We start from the raw sequence: 16,108 nt of genomic DNA, 5'->3' as shown, positions 1-16,108 counted from the left end.
GCTACATTTATCCTCTCTGTAATGCAAGCCTAATCAGCCTGAGCTGCATGAAGCCGACACAAGTCTCTGCTATGCATGTATCTGTATTCATCGTATGGAAATATGGCAATGTTATGTTTTTTCTATCATTTTACGCTGAAATTTTAATATCTGCCAGGGTGTTTGGGTGCCTGCCTCTGTGCCTTTCCTCACTCGACAGAAAATCAATCTTTAAGCTTGTAAACATGAGATTTCTGGATTATGGCAGCCAGCTTTATGTATATCCCTTTGATTTGCAGCTTACTGGTAACATCCATGGGGCATATAAAGCTTACCGATTTTGGACTTTCGAAAGTGGGCCTTATGAGCATGACTACCAACCTTTACGAGGGTCACATTGAGAAGGATGCTAGAGAATTCCTCGACAAACAGGTCAGATCATATGGAATGCATGGCTTAACTTGAGATTGGTGCCTTTTCAGATTGCTCTTAAATATACCCAGGGCTATACATGTGATTAGGATCTAAAAAGTCAAGAGTATAGCCCAACTCACTTTAAAGCAATACTCTTTCTTAGTACTCTTCCTAAGTAAAACAATGTTACAGCCAAGTCTAAGACATCCTTTGATCCAACAATTAGCGTTAGCTATACAAGAGATAAGGACCCTGTTCATTAGAGCTTACAGTCTGAAAGCCATAGGCAGGCCCAGTGGGGGACGTTTCCGTATATGACTGCAAAATTAATCTCATTTGGTCAGTTTCAACAGCCCTAATTTTGCTGCAGGTCCCAGAAGCTTCTAGTTATGTAACTGTAAAGTCTTGTAGAGCTTGTTCTACATTTTGCAGATCAGTTGGACTTAAAGAGAAAGATAGGCTGAGCTGTTTTTTTTTTAATGTCATTAACTTTCCCTTGGACATGTCTGTCTCTGGTCAAGATGCCGCTGTACAGTGTATGTTAGCAAGTCACAACCACCTGACTTCTAAATAATATCTTAGACCAATGGGCTGTATCTTATGGTGAGCTAGAAAATTCAGGGATATGCCTAAAAAATACATGTTTCAGGGCAGCACTGATTGCATTTAACATAAACTGCAATCTGTTTAGCCCCAGTAGCAGGATTTTTTAGACTTGTCCCTAAATTTTCTAGTAATCTTGGCGCTGTATAGTATCTTGTCTCGTCAGATACATGGGGGGTACAGAAATTCAAGGCAAGAGCGTTCAAGTGGGTAAATTGGAGAGATGGTGCCAGGACAAGAACTGGTGTAAGGCCCCTGCCCTGGGCTTTAACCATAAGAGTGCTGCATGCCTTCATTTAATGTCCACTACTTTATTGTAGATTTAAGAAACATTCAGGTGTCCTACATGCACCCCACAGATTCAACTGCACTTGCCCCCTGGGGGGTCTTGATAGCCACCTTGTCCTTGGGAGCCAAAGCTCTTTGTTCTGCAGAAGGGATATATGAAGAGATTTAAGCTCATTTGATGCAGAACTTTAGGGTGAAGAAACCAATGTCTGCTAACTAGAGTGTATGGATATATTGCTGTGCCAAACTGGTCACATTAAGGTTGAGATGACAATTATGGGGCAGTTTGATTCTTCATGCAGGGAACTATCTCCTTATAGTTTTATAGAGTTTTCTTATGTTCTTGCCCATTTACTAAGATTGCTGTGTACCCAATGGTGTCATATAAATGTCATGTGAAACCAAGTCTGCCCTATACTTGCACTGCATTCTGGGAAATGTATCCCAATATTGTGTTTTTTTGTAAGACTAATGACTAAAAAGCGGAGTTGTGACGGAGGGATGAGCCTGTGAGTCTCTATAGAGTACTTTGGAATTTGTGATGCATTGTACAATTAAGGGTGCTAAAATCTTAGCTGCGGTCCATTTCCTTTTCTCATGCCTCATTACCGTTTGTCCACAATCTGTCTGTTCCGCAATGGCTTGGGTACATCCATCTGAAATGTAACATGCTCTGATTTATCTGCTCTTTGCCTTCGCTCCTCTATGTGTTCATTTCATCACACTTAGAATAAACATCTGTTCCCATATAAAACTAGAGTTCTTTCTCCTGAGTATTAAACTGTGTGTTTAACTGGCTTTTCCATGGAAATATATCAATGCCAAGTGCCAGGGATAATGACAATCAAGATCCATTTTTCACATGAAACTGAAAAATTAAAATAGCTAAAAAATCTGTAGATAATGGATGTTTTGTTTGCCTTTATCTGCCCAGATCATGTATAACCACCCACTGCCCCTGTGTATACATCCTGTAATTAAGCAGCACAATCCCATCCATCAAGTCAGAAGTCTCTGCCAGGCTCAGTCACAGGGAGAAATAAATCTTATTTTGGGGACCTGGCTTCATTTTTTTAAAGGGCAATAGAACCTGAAATAAAATTCCCAGCAACTCCTTGTACCAGATTAGTGGTGGGAGGGTACTGGGGGTTGTAGTTCAGCAAAACAGCAGTAAAAAAACATCATCTACATTTGGTATAAAGGCACAATTCACCTTGAAATGAAACTTTAGCATCAATTATGTTCTGTAATAATAATTTAAAAGTCTAGCCTCAGGATGAATGTCATTTTTGCTTGTGGGGGGCAGAATATCACTGAATATATCATAATGAATGTTAGTCAGATGAACTGCCCCTTTAAAGGAGAGCTAAACCCTAGTAGAAATTCTGCATTTTATTTAATAAACTTATTCTACCAGCCCAGAAGCCCAGCAGCCCTATTATAGGAATAATCTATGTCCTCAAACTTGTGCATAATGGATCTTCTGAGTGCCAGTGACACCGCACATGCTCAGTGTGCTCTGGGCTGTTGTTGAGAAGCAATGGTTCATCTGTCATAAAAGCTAACATCATGGGGCTTGTTATTCTCAGGCTCTAAGCTCAAGTAACAGACAGCAGCCCAGGGAATGTGCTGTAAATAGGCAAAAAAAGGAAATGGGGTGGTATTTGGGACATCTTGGGTGGCAGAGATATTTTGAGCTTCTGTACCACTTTAAGATCAAGTATTTCTGGCGTTTTGCTTCCTTTGTTGGGCTTTAGTTTTCCTTTAAAGGAGACTGAAAGTAATTTTGGCATTTTACTGCCAATAGATTTGCCACACTAGTGCCACCTAGAACACTATATGTATTCTGCAGAAATCATTACCATACCTGAGTAAACAGCCCTAGAAGCTTTCTCTGTTTGCTTAAGGTAGCAGCTGCCATTTTAAATAGCTTCCTGTTTGCAGTGGAGCCCTTATAGCTCAGATTATACATTCCTAAGGGAGGGGGGAGTGAGTTCTTAGCATTCTTGTAGGAGGGGGGAGCAGGAGAGGGGAGAGAGGAGAGAGCTGAGCAGACTCTGGCCCCTGGAATGAAGGATGTTTCTGATAGAGGACTCAGTGCAGCATTACTGTAAACGCTTATGGCTGTATTTACATAGACCTTTCTGATAAAACTTACTTAGTTTTTACCTTTCCTTCTCCCTTATTATATGCTTGCTGTTATTTGTAAAATCCTTCTATGGTGCTTAGAGTAGAAATCATATTGCATCCGCTAATATCAGGATTCACATCCCCCGTCCCACCTGTTTAATGGTCACTCACATCCGGCAGCGAGTATCCTGCATAACTGCTTAAACCCGTAACTGAATGATGCCTAGTGCAGTTCTCTGCCTGTTTAGCAAGGAATGATAACTACTATTGTATGTTATGGTTAAATGCATTTTTCTTTGCTCTTTGCAGGTCTGTGGCACCCCTGAATACATAGCTCCGGAGGTAATCCTACGGCAGGGTTATGGGAAGCCTGTTGATTGGTGGGCGATGGGAATTATCCTGTATGAATTTCTGGTTGGCTGTGTACCATTTTTCGGTGATACGCCAGAAGACCTTTTTGGCCAGGTTATAAGTGGTAAGTTGAAATTAGAAATCAGGGGTGCACACAGGGGACTGAAATGTTGTGACAGGGGTATATAGCAGTATAACAGAAATTGGTTGTGCACACCCCTTATTCATTTCAGGGGTCACCCAAGTCAATAGATATATAAGGAAGAGCAGGGCATTTTGTTTAGAAATATAGAAATTTCTTTATTACATAATACTCAACGTGTTTTGACCCACTCAAAAAAATGGGGGTCTTCGTCAGTGCCCTTAACAAACACTTCCTTATAGGGCTACATAGCAGGTGATGCACAGCGCCCCTATCCCTTGCCACAGCGCCCCTATCCCTTGCCACAGCGCCCCTATCCCTTGCCACAGCTCCCCTATCCCTTGCCACAGCGCCCCTATCCCTTGCCACAGCGCCCCTATCCCTTGCCACAGCGCCCCTATCCCTTGCCACAGCGCCCCTATCCCTTGCCACAGCGCCCCTATCCCTTGCCACAGCGCCCCTATCCCTTGCCACAGCGCCCCTATCCCTTGCCACAGCGCCCCTATCCCTTGCCACAGCGCCCCTATCCCTTGCCACAGCGCCCCTATCCCTTGCCACAGCGCCCCTATCCATTGCCACTGCGCCCCCTATCCCTTGCCACTGCGCCCCCTATCCCTTGCCACAGCGCCCCTATCCCTTGCCACAGCGCCCCTATCCCTTGCCACAGCGCCCCTATCCCTTGCCACTGCGCCCCTATCCATTGCCACTGCGCCCCTATCCATTGCCACTGCGCCCCTATCCATTGCCACTGCGCCCCTATCCATTGCCACTGCGCCCCTATCCATTGCCACTGCGCCCCTATCCATTGCCACTGCGCCCCTATCCATTGCCACTGCGCCCCTATCCATTGCCACTGCGCCCCTATCCATTGCCACTGCGCCCCTATCCATTGCCACTGCGCCCCTATCCATTGCCACTGCGCCCCTATCCATTGCCACTGCGCCCCTATCCATTGCCACTGCGCCCCTATCCATTGCCACTGCGCCCCTATCCATTGCCACTGCGCCCCTATCCATTGCCACTGCGCCCCTATCCATTGCCACTGCGCCCCTATCCATTCCCACTGCTCCCCTATCCATTCCCACAGCACAGTTGTGCCAAGAAGAAACAGGGCCTATGTGTCACTCATGCCGAATGCTAAAAATGATGCAAACTGGTCTTTAAAAATATTTAGTGCAATTGCGTCTGGTTTGGATAAAATGCAGGTACAATTGCACTAATTTTAACTCGTTGGCCGCAATTCACCTAAGGTGCAACTCTCTCTGGCAAGTGCAGTGACACTGGAATTCTAGGAAAGAATGGATTAGGGGAGAAAAAATATGGCAATTAAGCTCAAACCTGCACTTAGCTTGCTGTGTGTTAAATCCTCAATGGCCCCTACTGGTTTTTGCTTTTTTTAAAAAAAAAAATATGTTGTTTTATAGTTTACCTGCAGTAAATTGTGCCCCTAGCGGGTGAAAAACTGACTGGATATACATTTCCTATAGCAGTGAATGGAAACCACTAGAAGTAGAACATTTGAATCACATAATTGTACAAAAATACCTTTCAAGTTCTCTAGTCAAATCTTGCTTCCAGCTTATATAAGCCGATTGGCTGGCCCCATTATTGTATAAATAGCCGCCTGGTACCCCTGGCAAAAACACAGGTTTGCCACAATGGCTAATGAAATAAAACCCAATGGAAGGAGTTTTCTTGAAAGAGCGAGTCTGATAGTAAATAATGCAAAGCAGAGAAGGAAACAAACTGCACAGATTGCTAATGACTTCACAGAGGGTTATTACAAGGTAATGTTATTTAAATAACAGATGTTCTTCTTTCATTTAAAATTCAATAACCTTTCAGGTCTGAACCTGCGGGCTGACCCTAAGTACCATTACGCAGCTTGTGGCAAAATGAAATGATAATTAAACAAAAACCCCTATTTCCCTACCTGCTGTTTCCGTGCATTTCCCAGCGGCACCCAAGTCTAGCAGCGCGCCAGCAAGTTACACATCATAATGGCCTTCATGTATCCGAATGCAGCGGCGCTGATTTGCTAGGCTAGTCCAGGGTATATTTAGCTGTATGTGCAGAGAGTGGCCAAACAAAAGCTAGAAATCTCTATGTTAGGGACTGTGAGTTTATACTGTGTATGGAATAATGGGGAATTAACCTATTTTAATCAAGGCAGCCAACTAAGTCTGTTCTCCATTCAGATACCTTGCAGCAGTGATGCATATTCATATTTTACTCTAATTCCTATTTAACCTGGCTCAAACACAGGAGCCTAGCGAGGGTTCCCCGTAATTCATTATGCAAACGACTTGCTTTGTAATTACTGTGTATATACATTTATATTGTAAGCATCTCTCATGTGCAGAAAGAGGGGGCTGAAGTGGATCAGAACCCCATCCTGCGCGATACTGTATAACAGGAACCATGAGCTCTAATAGTAACCGTTAAATACCATTTAGGGACAGCACAGACACCCTTGTATATACAAACTCATGTCATTTTAGCATGAAAGGGTTTGTTTATTTAATTTGCCACTTATTAATGTATTATGACGCATAATATAAGGCTAAGCGCTGCTCGCTTACATCTGGCAAATGTTTTACTCCTCTCTGGGACTCATCCAAAATGAAGGCCATCTTAAAATTGTCAGACCTACAATTAAAGTTAGCAACTAACAATCCATTGAGGCCAGTGGTAAAGGGCTTACTGTATTCATTCAAAATACCATTTGCTTCATGTTACATCTGTGTGCTTGTATGTTATATTTATATGGTCAAACATTATTTGGAAATCTGATAAGCCACTCTACTTACTTTATAAAGCAATAGGTAGTTGTATATAGGCTTATAAGTAAACCTTATAAGAAACTGAATGTAAATTTGTTCAGGCAGCTTTTTTAAGCACTTTATTTTCTCAGTTTCAGAACTATTTGTTTTTATTTACTGCCAATATAATTACTTTTGTAACCATGCAACTTGCTGGTCATTTCCTGTAACAGTCAGACAGAGAGAGATACCTTCAGAAGGAAAACAGAGAAGGTTTCTGATGTTGCTCTGGTCAGGAAAGAGATCCCCATCTCCCCTCTGAGCAGAGTGACATAGAAACACTTCTCTGAAGGGGTATAGCTCTCTGTACAATGACAGGAACTGACCAGCAGGAGGTGCTATTGTTACAAAATGCAATATATTGTCAGTTACTAAAAACTTAAATAAAAGAAAAGTGTCCTGAGTAACTTTACTAAGGATATACACCTGTGCAAAATAACCTCTTCATTGCTGTGTGACAATCGGGAACCAAATATTTCACTTTTTTCTCTATAAAATTTGGTTTAGATGAAATCAATTGGCCAGAAAAAGAAGACGCTCCACCTTCTGATGCTCAGGACCTGATTACATTACTGCTCAGACAAAACCCATTGGAAAGAATGGGAACAGGTAATGTCTCTTTATTATATATCACTGACTCAACAAATACATAGTAATGTCTTATTTACATGAAAGGAATTGTCTGGGGACGCCATAAGATATTTGCCATTTAAGTATTAAAAAAAAAAAATAACAAGTTGGCGCTCCCTACTGTTTGACATGTTTGGGCTATTTTAGGTTGGAAAAGGGGCAAATGTCAAGGTCAAGAAAAGGATCTATACTGTCTGTCTTTAGAAGCACTGTATACATGCATCTTTCAGATTCATAGGATAGGGAGAGACAGACAGAACACAGGCCCTGTGGGGGCCCCTGTCCTTAAGGCAGTAAGGCGAGCACTCACCTGAGCCCCCTAAAAATGTGGTCTGTTTGGTTTCCTTTTGTTATATCCGGTGCAGACTGCAGCCAGACTGAGTGAAGACATGCTTGCTAAAATGAGCACTAGGGGAGCAGGGAGCGCTCTCTCCGCCGGTCTGTATAAATGACCCCTAGTGATTCCCAGTGGCTGCCAGTACCATAACCAAGAATTCCCCCCTCTGCAAATTAGAGAGGCTTCAGATGGGATTCTGGATCAGCTGGCAGTTAGGCAGGTATATAGGCATTAAGGTTAAACTTGATGAACGTGTCTTTTTTTTTTTTAACCTAACTTACTGTATAATGAAGTTAGATCCAAAACCACGGTAACCATGGCAACCAGGGTTGTTTTGGTTAAATTCATACAGATGTAGGAAAAGAACCATTGGGGTACTTACGAAACTTCATGTTTTGCCCTCTGCACAGTCCAGAATTTCTGCTCATTATGGGGTAGTTGCTTTGGAGTTATCTTTGTTTTTCAGCTCCAAATTGCCGAATCTCTCTGTGATTTATTTATTTAAAAGTTATCCTAATAAATATGTTCCAATGTTAGGTGAATAGACGGGTCACGGACGGTCATGATTAAATAATCCTCTTGTTGACCCAGCACATTTAGCCCACTGTTCCAATGGAAGCCAGATTGCACTTTCTGATGAATATATATCTATAACTATCCTACCAAAAATAATTTGACACACTACTCAGACTTCATTAAACAACAATTATGCAAAAGCAGATTGCATCTTAACTGAATGATTCACAACTGATATTCATAGGGTTTGACAGCCTAATTACAGAAACATATCATTTTATTTTCATGTTTTCCTGCACTCGCCGTTTGCCCTTCACCTCATGGGCAACGATCTTAATTAGTTCACTCTCCCCATGTTATTTTGTTTTTTCATGTCAGAATGTCAAATTAAGGTTGTACTTATCACAATTCAAATCCCAGTCCGTTCCTGCTCAAGCGTGCTCCCCCGGTCCCGTGCCTCTGTGATGGAATTCTTTAAAGGGCAGAGATGTTTAACAACCAGTAAAAACATGGTTAACAATCAGGATAAACATGTCCAACAATGTGACACCAGTGTAACAACCTGCCTCGGCACAATAATACCGCACTTCCATACTCTACAACCAAAACACACAATAATTTCAACGACTATCAGTTTTTTATCATTATTATTATTAACATGGACTTGATTTATAAAGCACCAATATATTTTGCAGTGCTGTACAATAAATGGGTTTATACATTGAACCCAAAAAAGCATACAGTCAACTCTTGAATACAGTGATCCATGTAACAGACACGGTAGCTAATGATGTGCGGGTCGTCTTGAATCCTGAGGGACCCACGGGTCAGGAAGATTTGGGCTAACTCATTGCCCCTAAAGGTGGGGGGCAGGCTTTATTTGCTACCACTACAGCCCCTCTCCATGCTATCCCAGCCCCACTAATCATAGGGTAGTGCTCACTTATATACTGTATTTAAAATCACCCCCTTGCCCCCTCCAGTGACATTGGTTTAAATGCTCAAGGAGCTTAATGTAAAAATCTGTTATCAATTTATTGTCTAATTATTTTTATAGCATCTTATTTGCCATTCAAATGTTCAAGTACAGGTATAGGACACGTTATCCAGAATGCTCGGGACCAAGGGTATTCCGGATAAGGGGTCTTTCTGTAATTTGGATCTTCATACCTCGTCTACTAAAAAACCTATAAAAGATTAATTAAATCCAACAGGATTTTTTTGCATCCAATAAGGAGTAATTATATCTTAGTTGGGATCAAATACAAGGTACAGTTTTATTATTACAGAGAAAAAGGAAATCAATTTTAAAAATCCTAATTATTTGATTATAATGTAGTCTATGGGAGACAGGCTTTCCGTAATTCGGAGCTTTCTGGATAATGGGTTTCCGGATAAGGGGTCCGATACCTGTATTAGTAGAAGAAGACAATACAAATTCATAATTTCTGCCCAATATCCTATAGGAAGAGGCTGCACGATCCTTAGGGGCCTATTTATTATGCTGTGTAAAATGAAAATTGGCAAGAAAACGGTGTAAAAGAAGTTGGGCATCTGAACGCCAAATTTTAGCCCCTGTTCTATGTAAGTTCCGGCGGAAGAAAAAAATTAAGCCACTTTTACGCCAATTCTTACACAGCATAATAATGCCCCTAAGTGTTCCTTAAACTCCCATGCTGTACCATAAAAAGCAAGCACGATTTTTGCTTTTTTTTTTGCTTTGCTTAAAAAAAGGTTAACAAGGCCAGGGCCTTTTGAATTTTGGGCACTTTTATCCTTAGCCATAGGCACCGTGTAAGTCACTTTTTTAGCCTTCTGAATATTGGTTCAGCATCAGCTCCAGGTTTATGGCACTGAATCCTCATGTCCCACTGCATTTCTGAAATAATTGCCTCAAAAATGTTATATGGCCTGGAGAATTCCATCTCCAGATTTTAGTGTAAAATAAACATGGAATATGTTGGCCATGCATTAGGATGCAGTGGCTGTGGGGGGACTAAAATAGCTTTATTTCAACTTGCACTATGTCATTTTAGAAAGTCCTTAGGTCCATTTAGGTAAAAGTACAATTTGTATTGTTATGTGGACAAACTTTTGAGCCCCAGATGTGGGCACCTGGTGTGCCATCTGCAACCTCCCTCTCTATATTGGAATGTACTTATGTTGCACATGTACTAGGAGTTATGTGGTGGAACCTCACATCATCCCTTTGGTTTCTAGGAGGTGCCTATGAAGTTAAGCAACATCCTTTCTTTTGTGCCTTGGACTGGAACAGTTTATTAAGACAGAAAGCAGAGTTTATACCCCAGTTGGAATCAGAGGATGATACCAGCTATTTTGACAGTAAGTACTATTAAGTTTACTTTATTCATTTAAATGTATCCTATGATTGTGGGTACAACAGGTTTAAGTCAAGATGGGAATCTTGACAGTAGATTAACATAGAATAAAATGTTACATCTTTTAGCTTACCCATGCTATAAAACTGACTGATGTACCCTTGGGCTCCTACAGCATATGTATGGGATGTATTAAGAACTACTTGGGCCCCTGGGATAATATAGTATAAAATAATTACTCCACATATAGCAACAAAACAATTAGGGATGCACCAAATTTTTGTTGGGATTTGGCTGAATCTGTCACAAAGGATTTGGGTGGAATCTTTGATTACGTGACAAATGATTTTGAGAATTTGGCTAGGCACTTAGATTCGGCCCAGTCTTGCTAAAAAAGGCTTGTATACCAAACCAAATGTTGCATTTTGCACCAGAAATACCCTATCTCGTGTATGTAGGTTACACTTGTCCTGTTAATGTCCTTTCCTATGATTCTTGCAGTTGAAAGTTGCTTGCAAGTCTGATGTAGAAGTGCAAGTATAGGGAATTCCATCTCTATCTAACTAGTCTCAATATTCTTCTCCAGCTATCTGACAGTAATAGGTTCCTTGTTTTTTTCCTTCTTTCTGTTGCATTTCTTAAAGCACCAATGAAATCTTTCCCTCTTGCAGCCCGTTCTGAGAAGTACCATCACATGGAAACAGAAGAGGAGGATGATACCAACGATGAAGATTTTAGCATGGAAATCAGGCAGTTCTCGTCTAGTTCCCACAGGTTTTCAAAAGTATGTTTCCTACCCAGGTCACAATACATGTACAGCATGTTACTTTGGCACCGCTTGTATTCTCTAGTAGAATTCTTAGTTTATCTGGAAGAATATCTGTCTCTTCATTCTTACTCCATTGATTGGAGCACCTCGTGGTTGATATTGATCTTCCCTTTCCTAGGTATTCAGTAGCATTGATCAGCTAATGCAGAGCAAGGTAGAAGAAAAGGATGATAGCACAGACAAATCGAAGGACCTCAGCCTACCACCAGTGGAATCTTTAAGCTGGAGCTCAGAATATTCAGAAATGTGAGTAAGGAGATTGCTCATATCTGTATTTGGGAATTTATCATCTCACTTTATTATGAATGTGCCTCTTAAGGCAGGTTAAATATATGCATGGGTGGCCTTTCATAGATTTCTTACTTCCCAGCTGCTTTCTTCTTTACCCAAAAGAACAAAAATGTATATCTTACCTTGTTTGTCATATTAATGATACATCAATGCTCACTTGCTCCTCTATTAGAAGGAATTGAATTTAGGTCACAGAAATGCTTTTTTTTCTACAAGAGGTTTTTGGATTCTTTACTTCTGCAGACCAGTGTTTGGTCACCTCTTCAATTCAAAACAAGCTTACAGATATATGAAACCATTGTCACAGTAGTCATACCACTATAGCTCCATGAGTTTGTGGTCTTAACCTTTTGTACAGGAACACCATTCACTTGGTGGGAAAATGGGTGGCACCAAAGGCATGCTAATCTTTTAACAGTGCTGTCTAGTTTTTTCTCAGCTTTGCAACTGAGTGTATTTGCCCTGGCATGCCCCACTCACCGCTGCTGTCAGAGCAATAAATATTATTACAGAGTCCTCCCCAACCCACTTATGATGAATGATTACTGCACTCAACTGCTGCAATACTTTTCCAATTGCTGCTGAGTTCTGTGTCTGACTGAGTTCTATATGCTTGTGGTTAAGCCCTCTAACTTGGTGCACAAATTAGTAGCCAATCAGATGGCACAGACAGAGCAGCACTTATTTGACTGCGATTTTATAGGCACAGGGATTCTGCAAAGTATACACAGGAACTTTTAAAGTTAATGACAGCACACACGGATGTTTCACAGACTCACTTTACCACAGGGCAGAAGGTCATAAATGGGGCCTGTCCCCGTGGGATGGGGATGGATTGTAAGCTTAGTTGGGGTGAGGTTTATTTATAGCAGGGTGTCTATGAAGATTCTCATTCATCTAGGTCATGTTGCAGCTGAATACCTTGGCATAACCCAAAATCAAACCCTTATAAAGAAAGGGTATAAAATGACCAAGCACCAATTGTCTATTTATATTTATATTACAGACTTGAATAAAATTGCATTTTGCTCAGCATATTGAAAGTTTTGCCTTTGCCTTTATGTTGCGGTTGAACATATTATAATTCAGTATTTCCTTGTAATAATTAGGCAGCAGCTGTCAATATCAACCTCATCTGAAACAGAAAATCCCAAGCAGTGCCACAATGGCAGTTTGCTGCCAAAATTTGCCATTTCTTCTGACATAGAGCGTGATGAGTTGTGTTCCGAGGAGCCAAAAGAAACAGAAAAATCGACCCATGAACCTGAGGACTCTCCCCAAGAAGATCTGGATGCTACTACACCAGTCAGCATTAGCAGCTCTACTGTCTCAGGTGGGTTTTCTGTGAAAAACCAAAAATAATTCTTAGACTGTGTTGCCTATATGCCACAGCCCTATGACTATAACAGTAGGGTTTGTGATGAACTGAATAGGGTGAAGAATTTGCCCCTCAAATAATCTGATTTCATTAATTCTAGAAAACTCAAAATTTATGTTTTCAAATTTTTCTTGATCTCTTTTGGTGGGGTGCATTGATCCATGGCCAGTTAGTTCTTGTCATAATAAATGGTAGAAGTAACATTATATGAAATTGCTGGGTATACATAGAGCGACTAACTTTTTCAATCAACCTAGTATGCCCGCAAAGATTTGCTTCTTTGGTCCTAAACATTTGTTCAGATTTGCGCCTTTCAAGCGACGACTTTGAAACAAATTCAGACCGAATCCTGGATTTGTACATTATCTGCAGCCTCTAAGCTGAATAAGCAGTTCCCAGTATTCCTCTCCTCTGTACAAGTTGGTGCGAGTAGGTGTGTGCGAAGCTTTCCTTTTTCATGATTCATCTTGTTCTGTCTTCTCTGTGCTGTTGGCCTACAGCTAGGGCTTTTTGTAGTATAGGTATGGGACTCATTATCCAGAATTCCAGGACCTGGTGTTTTCCAGATAAGGGATCTTTCCGTAATTCGAATCTCCTAACTTTAGTCTACAAGTAAAAATATTTAAACAGTAATTAAACCCAATGTGATTGTTTTGCCTCCAATAAGGATTCATTATATCTTAGTTAGGATCAAGTACAGGTACTGTTTTATTATTACAGAGAAAAGGGAATCATTTAACCATTAAATAAACCCAATAGGGCTGTTCTGCCCCAATAAGGGGTAATTATATCTTAGTTGGGATCAAGTACAGGTACTGTTTTATTATTACAGAGAAAAGGGAATCATTTAACCATTAAATAAACCCAATAGGGCTGTTCTGCCCCCAATAAGGGGTAATTATATCTTAGTTGGGATCAAGTACAGGTACTGTTTTATTATTACAGAGAAAAAGGAAATCAATCTTAAGAATCTGAATTATTTGATTAAAATGGAGTCTATGGGAGATGGTCTTTCCGTAATTCAGAACTTTCTTGATAATGGGTTTTCGATACCTGTACACACAGTATTGCGCACTGTGGACATTAGTAATAACAGGATACATTGACTTCTGAATTCATACCTTGTAGAGACCTAGTAATGTCCACAATATTGTATTGCTACTGTTCCTAAAGACCCTGTCTGTATTTAATTGTCCATGTTTGTGAAGGTTTGTTCTTTACATCCCCACCTTGCGTGTCATGTGCAGTAGCCTAGGACTTAGGGGCTGATTTATAAAAAATAAAGTTGGTGAAAAAAAACATGGACGCAAAAAAGAGCTTGTTTTCTAAAACCTAAAATCGTCGATTTATTAGAAAACTGCAAAAAGTCACCAAGAAAACTTAGCAAGTAAAAGTCAAGGGGAATAGTCTCTGTCATTAAAACATTTGAGTCAATTTTCAGTGTAAATGGAACAATGTGATTCTCACTAGCTTGCAAGGTTTATTTTCTTAAGTTACTGCTTGAGGGAAAAAATAGAGAAAATCACTTTTTTTTAACACACTCGTGTTTCTTACCCTTTGTGAACTAGAATTTCAATAATTAAGGCCCTTAGTGGTGTTTGCACAAAACCCATCAGGTTGTTTTGGGAATGTTCTGCAAATAAAAATTTAGATTTTTTTTACTTTTAGCCTGAGTGGGTCAAGTGCCTATCTCTTTGTTGCCATTATGTCTGTCTTGCTGAGGATGTGAGATTTGGCCTCTGGGTTTAGGCATTATGACTTTTTACCCATTGCCTTTCTGGTTTAGTGCTTTTCTTCTATAATATACCTACACGTGCGCTTACCTACCTACTTACATACTAACTGCCTCCATGCTAGGTTCGTTACTGTAGTAATCTTTGGAAAGGGGGAAAACTCAGTAAAATGGAAGTGCCTATGTCATGCTTCTCTGTGCACCTAGTCTGCACCATTTCTGCATGGAACTTTGCTGCTTTTTTGCATTTCTAGAGACTCGGGATGTTCTTCGTACAATGGAAATCACTGTTGGGAGAGATTGGGGTGGGAAGTACAGTAGAGTGTTTATTTGTGCAATAATGAGCAAATGTGTTGTTTTCCTACAGTTGTTGCACTTCCACAGTTGTACTCTATCCCTGGTACTCATTTCTGTGTATATTTCCTTTCTGCCAAAGATTCATGTTCCTCTGATCTCTTGATCAGAGAAACTGACACAGAACACATGAAGCAGAATAAATTACAGTTTAATTGAGAAGTTCTTGACCCTTTTTTACCTTTCCTTTAAGCAGGGTCTCTTGGCTTTGCAAACATAATGTTCTGTAGGTCCCAGCACAAGTCTCTGCACCGATTCCCTTTTCATTTCGCCAACCTTTGGATCTAACCGACATGTCACAGGTTCTCCAAATGCAGAATAAAGTCTTGTTGGTCATCAGAACCGCCTGGGTTTAGGGAATATTTAACAGGTCTGTTCTTTCAAGCTGCAGTTGTTTTTAATATTGTCTGTCCTTTCTTCCTTGTACAGTGAGTAGTTTTTCAGAGCACTTAGATCAGATAAATGGAAGAAGCGAGAGTGCGGACAGTACAGATAATTCCTCAAAGCCCGCCAATGAAACGACTTCTCACATGGCTCGTCAGCGCTTAGAAAACACAGAGAAACAGAAAATGTCTGGAAAAGTCACTAAGTCAATCTCTGCTAGTGCGCTCTCTCTCATGATCCCCGGAGGTAGAAATCAGTATATTCAGCATGAAAATTAATGACATTGCATGCCCTTCCTGCCATTTGTCCGCCATTCATTTAAAACACATAGAGTTGTAATCTTTCCACCCCATATCAGAATGTTTGTTCAGCTTATAAGAAACCGTATGAACTTGGGAAGCTACTGATGACATTGGATTGATTGTTGGAATAAGACCATATTTTGGCACTATGATATTCAATATAAGTCCTATATGGAAACCTAAACTTATAAATTAGGCAGTTATTTGCCATATTTTATAGGTTTGTGGCATGTTACTGTTGTGTGCTTCCATCTGTAGGTGTGTCCATCCTGTGCTTTCACATTATA

At 40.6% G+C, this 16,108-nt stretch overlaps 1 protein-coding gene across 8 annotated transcripts in view; it reads left to right on the top strand.

Moving 5' to 3' along the window:
- The window catches only part of mast4 (microtubule associated serine/threonine kinase family member 4), a 294,389-nt gene that overhangs the window by 262,629 nt on the left and 15,652 nt on the right, over positions 1-16,108 (top strand). For 6 of the 8 annotated variants that reach the window (XM_002934204.5, XM_012967214.3, XM_031894005.1 and 3 more), the window contains 8 exons: positions 279-411; positions 3,724-3,889; positions 7,237-7,338; positions 10,433-10,555; positions 11,223-11,335; positions 11,499-11,626; positions 12,781-13,004; positions 15,565-15,765. In XM_002934204.5, the coding sequence (XP_002934250.3) occupies positions 279-411; positions 3,724-3,889; positions 7,237-7,338; positions 10,433-10,555; positions 11,223-11,335; positions 11,499-11,626; positions 12,781-13,004; positions 15,565-15,765 (1,190 nt within the window). The remainder of the gene's footprint in view (positions 1-278; positions 412-3,723; positions 3,890-7,236; positions 7,339-10,432; positions 10,556-11,222; positions 11,336-11,498; positions 11,627-12,780; positions 13,005-15,564; positions 15,766-16,108) is intronic. The other 2 variants (XM_012967220.3, XM_012967226.3) reach the window with 1 other exon arrangement.

The sequence above is a fragment of the Xenopus tropicalis genome, chromosome 1 (genome assembly GCF_000004195.4).
Source record: "Xenopus tropicalis strain Nigerian chromosome 1, UCB_Xtro_10.0, whole genome shotgun sequence".
In the NCBI taxonomy this organism is placed as follows: Eukaryota; Metazoa; Chordata; class Amphibia; order Anura; family Pipidae; genus Xenopus; species Xenopus tropicalis.
The sequence above is the reverse complement of the archived record's forward strand: the minus strand, read 5'-3'. Positions and strand labels throughout refer to the sequence as shown.